The 6,000-nt window shown below is 35.1% G+C and overlaps 1 protein-coding gene across 1 annotated transcript in view; it reads left to right on the forward strand.

The window, feature by feature from the left end:
* BCHE (butyrylcholinesterase) overlaps positions 1-1,100 on the forward strand; it is an 88,666-nt gene extending 87,566 nt beyond the window's left edge. Inside the window, exon 4 of the mRNA XM_030864276.2 lies at positions 651-1,100. Within this exon, the coding sequence (XP_030720136.1) occupies positions 651-775 (125 nt within the window). The 3' untranslated portion in view covers positions 776-1,100. The remainder of the gene's footprint in view (positions 1-650) is intronic.
* Positions 1,101-6,000: the final 4,900 nt, after the last annotated feature.

Raw genomic sequence — 6,000 nt, forward strand, 5'->3', positions numbered from 1 at the left:
TAAATATTCATATATAAACATTTAAATCAGAAATAATACTCCACTATATAATTATATATGTAAATGAGATGCATTAAATGAGATTTTTGCTATGCCTAGGAGAGTGAAGAGAAGAATAATATTTATGCATCTTCTCAGAAACTAAAGCAAATATATGTAATGTAACATAATTTGACATAATACATGAACGGATTTTTTTGCATTTATGTTATATATATTTTGTACCTATATATTATTTGCATTTTCATATAATATATAAAAATTCAATTAAAATCTGTTCAGGTAGTGAGAGAAGTTGATAATAAATAATGAATAAAACATCGCTGTAGGGTTTCCCTGGTGGCGCAGTGGTTGAGAGTCCGCCTGCCAATGCAGGGGAGGCGGGTTCGTGCCCGGTCCGGGAAGATCCCACATGCCGCGGAGCGGTGGGCCCGTGAGCCATGGCCGCTGAGCCTGCGCGTCCGGAGCCTGTGCTCCACAATGGGAGACGCCGCAGCAGTGAGAGGCCCGCAGACCGCAAAAAAACAAAAACAAAAAATAAACATCGCTGTGCCGTTGGAGAAAACGGCATCTGCAATCAAAATTATTTTTCAATGAACGTAAACAGAGATTAAAATTTAGATTAATACAACTCATTCCATGTTTTACAGGAAATATTGATGAAGCAGAACGAGAATGGAAAGCAGGATTCCATCGGTGGAACAATTACATGATGGACTGGAAAAATCAATTTAATGACTACACTAGCAAGAAAGAAAGCTGTGCAGGTCTCTAATTAATAGATTTACCCTTTATAGAACATTCTTCTTCCTGTAGATCAAGGCAAAAATATCTGTGGCTCTCTTACACACCTGGTAAGAAAGCTACTATATAGCTGAAACAAAAATGCCAGAAGGATAATATCGATTTCTCACATCTTTCACTTATTATTATACCTAACATTTCAAAACCTAAATGGCTAGAACAAGTTTAATTAAATTTCACATTATAAAGTTTCACAATTAATTATATGCATATTAAAACAATTTGCAGCTTCAAACTCTCTTTCCTGAATAACTTTAAGATGTTTTTTTTTTCCCTAAGAAGTATCTGTGTTCTTTTTCCAGTCTCAACTTTATTTTTATTACCACTCATAAAAGGTATCTTTTAAAAATGGATAAGGTCTTGAAACATTAGATACTATAATTTACAATATTTCTTCCTTTAATTAATTTATGCATTTAATGTTAATATGATATATTAAAACAAACAGAAAATAATTGGCTGCTTTGATTTTTTTTATATAAAGGCAAGAGAATTTATATATTTAAGAGAATCTTAAAATAACAGACTTGGTCACTTGGAAACACCTTATGATAGAAACAAAATGTTACTACCAAGAGACAAAATGTAAAAGAATATAATTATTTATATTTTGTATTTTTAAAAATATGTATGCTTGGAGTCCTCAAATTATATTCCTCATTCTTTCAACTCTTTTTTTCCTCACCTCCCCACTCCCCAACTCTCCTCAAACATGCCCACATGTAAATTACTCTTCCGGTAACTCAAAAATTAAAAAATGTGGATGAGCAGAAGTCTAAATGAACAATTTCAGAAGTCATGTACCATCTGGAATAAGGGAACCCTTGGCTGGACCCAGGAATGTCAGGATTTTAGTAGAGAAGTTGTTCAATTCCAAAAAAGAAATGATTACACTTTCTGCAGACCAACTATATTGTTTTAATAATTTAAAAAATTACAAAGTTACATTTACTAACTTGAATGGCAAGAGAACACATCCCATGAATAAATTCACTGTCTTTCACTAAAGGGGAGAAGTCAGGGGATTCTAAATCCCAGGAAAGGGCAATACTATTGATTATGCTAATTAAACATTGAAAACTAGCACTCAGGATAGGATAAAGTGAATCTATTGGTCTGTAGACTGTTGGTTAACGCAGTTTCATTATTCATTGGTCATAAATATGTCTATAGTTAGATCCAACATAGGTCTGCCATCCTCATCAAATTGTCACTCAAAGATCATGGCATTTTATCAAATTCAGCTGATTAAAGAGAGTTGTTATACAAGCCAAGTTAGTTCATTTCAGTGCTGCTGTAAACGGACATTTCGCTTTATATTTCTTCCTTCATCCTGAGATGAAGAAAAAAACCACACAGGATAGACAAATTATCTGGCTTTCCATTCTACACCACCATCTTCATTTCAGGTACCATTCTCATAGGATCTATTATGTTTTCTGAATCACTTGAGCCTCCTTTTTATGTAGAACCCTCTTACATATGAAATAACTGGATGATGCCTGTTCAACAGCATTAAAGACCCTTTAAAAGTTCTCTTAATGAGAGCAATAATGAGGAAAACATAACTAATGTTTGTAGAATACCTGTAACCTCCCTCATATGACAAATCCAGTCATATGAAAAGATCCCATGGACCACTTTGTCCTACCTTGGACAACCAATTGCTTCATTCTTGAATTTTAACTAGAACACCTCTTGACTTACTCTGAAGCTTTTAACCATGAGTTTATTTTGCTTTACTCTGTCTTTATCCCTAGTCTGAAATCTCATCATTAGAGCTACCAATTGATGAGACGATAATAAAGCAGTAGGAGTGACAGTGATTTTAGAAGTGAATGCTAACACAAATAACCATGCACACACAACACAAAAACTCAGTTATCTCGCCAAAAAAAAAAAAAAAAAAACAAAGGCTGTTTTCTTCTCCAGACATTGCCCATTTTCTTGGCCTGGTTTAATCCTTTATAGTTACTGTGAAAAGTGAAAAAACCCAAATTTCCAAGGCAGTTAATTGTCAGTGCCTTGATATTGTGAGATTCATCTCTAGATTCGCAGCTGGGAACTACTTGCAAAGTGCCATCACACTGTGTAGGTGCTTGTTGAGTGAATGGATGGGAGGATGAGATACAGCCAAGTTCAGTTCCTTTGTGTAGCAGGAAAATTGCACTGTGAATCCTCAGAGAGCCAGGAAGAAGAATTAAAAAAGTAGAAGAAGGGCTTCCCTGGTGGCGCAGTGGTTGAGAGTCCACCTGCCGATGCAGGGAACACGGGTTCGTGGCCCAGTCTGGGAAGATCCCACATGCCGCGGAGCTGCTGGGCCCGTGAGCCATGGCCGCTGAGCCTGCACGTCCGGAGCCTGTGCTCCGCAACAGGAGAGGCCATAACAGTGAGAGGCCCGCATACCGCAAAAACAAACAAACAAACAATACAAACAAACAAAAACCTTGCAGTTTGGCAGGAGAAAGAAATGTACTTGATATCTGAGGACCTAATTGTTTTTCTCTGAACAAGGAACTGTAACAGATATTACTGAATGTGTAAAATAAATTTGGCATGCACACTTGTTTTCTATGACCTCCACACCAGAAAGTTATCTTTTCAGGATGTCATTTTTACCATAAATATATGCTTTGAGAGGTATGTTTGAAAAATTAGAAAGAGTACATGAAATACATACAATATTTTACAGTGTTTTATGTAACTGCAGTTATTACGGAAGATCATCATTTGGTTTGAGCGAAACCAGAATTTTTTCACTTGACAATAATTAATAATAGTAATTCAGATTCAAGATAGGAATCAGAACTTTAATTCCCATTTTCCATTGCACTTTTCATGTAAAGAGTATCGACTGTCTTGTGCACTCTCAAAAATATGGATAAATAATCATTCTTGCCAGGCTCAAAAAGAGATGTTGTTAGGGATTAATTACTTAATGATTATTAAACTAGGTAGGTGAGTACTAAGAGTTTTTTTTTTCTCCTCAGAAGAATTTGCAGAAGTCTTTTGCTTGAGGTAATTACTGTATTACCTTGTTTTTCTGAAGTGAGACCTTCCATTCTGTTTTAATTGTTTTTGATTTCTTTCAATGGTTCAGGGAGAAAAGGGGAGGAAACTTAACAAAGAAGTCTCTGGATAATAAACTATAAAAATGTATGTAACAGTGTTAAGCATTCTATAATCCTTGAAGTGAATATATGAAGAGAATGATCTATCATCTATCTATCTATCATCTATCTATCTATCTATCTATCATCTATCATCTGTCTGTCTATCTATCATCTATCTAGGATAGCCACTCCCAATTTTAACCAAAGGGAGGGTTACTAGTATACTTAATACAACCTGGAATATAAATTCAAAGCCATTGCCTTGACCAAGATAGCCTTACTTTTCCCCTCAGCTTGACTAACTTTTAGACAGATTTCTTCCCAGCTGTGGGCCTCTGACTTCCAGTTTCTTAGAGAATTTGCTTCAGAAATATTGCAATTGTAAATTCTTTCTCTGTCCCTTTGAAATGTATATAAATCTCCCAGCCTCTTGACCTCTTGCCAGTTTTACTACCCAGGAAATGTCTTTCTCAAGGATCTGGGAACTATTTATTACTTTGCAATTAAACATTATAAGAGATAGTGCCTCCATCTCTCAGTCTTGATGGGAAGGTAGGAGCCTAACTATTTTGGGAGCCAGTTACCAGCCACAGATGGCTTAATCCCAGAAGAAAACATTTCAAACTGTAGGATAACTCTACAAGCTTGACACATCCCACTGGTCAACCCTCCCCCAAAGTCCTCCAGTACTTTTTTACTAGCTCACCTCAAAACTTAGAAACATTCACATCTTTTATTTCAGGGGAGTTGAGTTCAGTCTCTCTCCCCTATTGCAGTAGTCTTATATAAAGTCTTTCTTGACTGTTGAACTTTGTTCAGTGCAATATTTGCTTTCATAGCCTAAACCAAAATTCAACACTTCTTAAAGTGCCTAGGGCACATTCACATTTATATTAATATTCTACTATCAATATCATATCAGGAAAATACAAATGTTTTCTTGCAGCAGATATTCCTCTGAAAGAGTGATTCCCTAGTGAAGAGGGCAGTAAAACTTGAATTTATGAGGTGTTGACTATCTATTTTTTAGTATTTTTTCTAATATCTTTTACACTTTAAGCAGATGGTAATTTTCATTCTCGTGTTAATCTCAAGTTTTTGGAATTTTTCATTTTTAGCATTTCTTAATGTTCCATAGTATTTTTTTTCTTCCCTTCCACATCAAATTTAAATTTTCATGGGCATACTCTTTTCCTGATAGAATGGCTGTAAACAAATGGATTCCCCCATTTTATGTGTAGGATGTTTTTTCTTTTTTTCTCTTCTTTCCTCTCCTCTTTTCTTTTTCATGAATGCAAAAAAAAAAAAAAGAAAAGAAAAAATAAATTAGATACAGATTCTTGTACAGTGGTCTAGGAGTCACTGGTGATATAAAAGATTGCCTATACATCTATAATGCAAATTTCATTATGCTGTTAGGCCTTTGGGAACAAAAAATAGCATTTTCTCAGAAAAAAATTTATCATGAAGAATAGCTTAAACTTCAGGAATCCTACTTGCAAGGACCCCTTTGAAGGCACTCTAGGTAATTTTATATTATTTTTCTGAAAGACAGTTTCCACAGGAGGAACAAAACTTGGTTTAGTTGTTATTTTTCACCACACCAGTGGAAATGAGTCTTTAGTCTATAGCCCCAGGCACAAAACAAGAGGACTTTCTAGTTTTAGTCTAAGAGGACTCTTCCTCCCCCCACTGCCTTTAAAGATATTCTACTGGTTTTCTTTAGTTGAAATGTGCTATCATTGTATTACAACATTGTAATATGCTAATTTTGAAGTTACTATCTTTGTGCAAGGTAATAAGTGAGTGAAAAACACAAATGCTAACATCTGCTGTGGCATTTCAATTTTAAACCAAATATGTGTATGATATTCTCTTTGGTAAGTGAATTAACAGTTTCACATAACCATGAAAGATAAAATTTTAATAATCTCCTTTGGAGTTGTCTCTTTGAAGTCATGTGCAAAATATTAAGTGAGAATTCTAACAGAACACTAGTCCTTCTTTTAAGATTTTTGAAGTTTTCAAAGACAGAGAGTGAATACCATGTCCTTCCTCTCAGGTCATCTGGTGTTACAGCCAG

Source organism: Globicephala melas, chromosome 4 (genome assembly GCF_963455315.2).
Source record: "Globicephala melas chromosome 4, mGloMel1.2, whole genome shotgun sequence".
Taxonomy (NCBI): Eukaryota; Metazoa; Chordata; class Mammalia; order Artiodactyla; family Delphinidae; genus Globicephala; species Globicephala melas.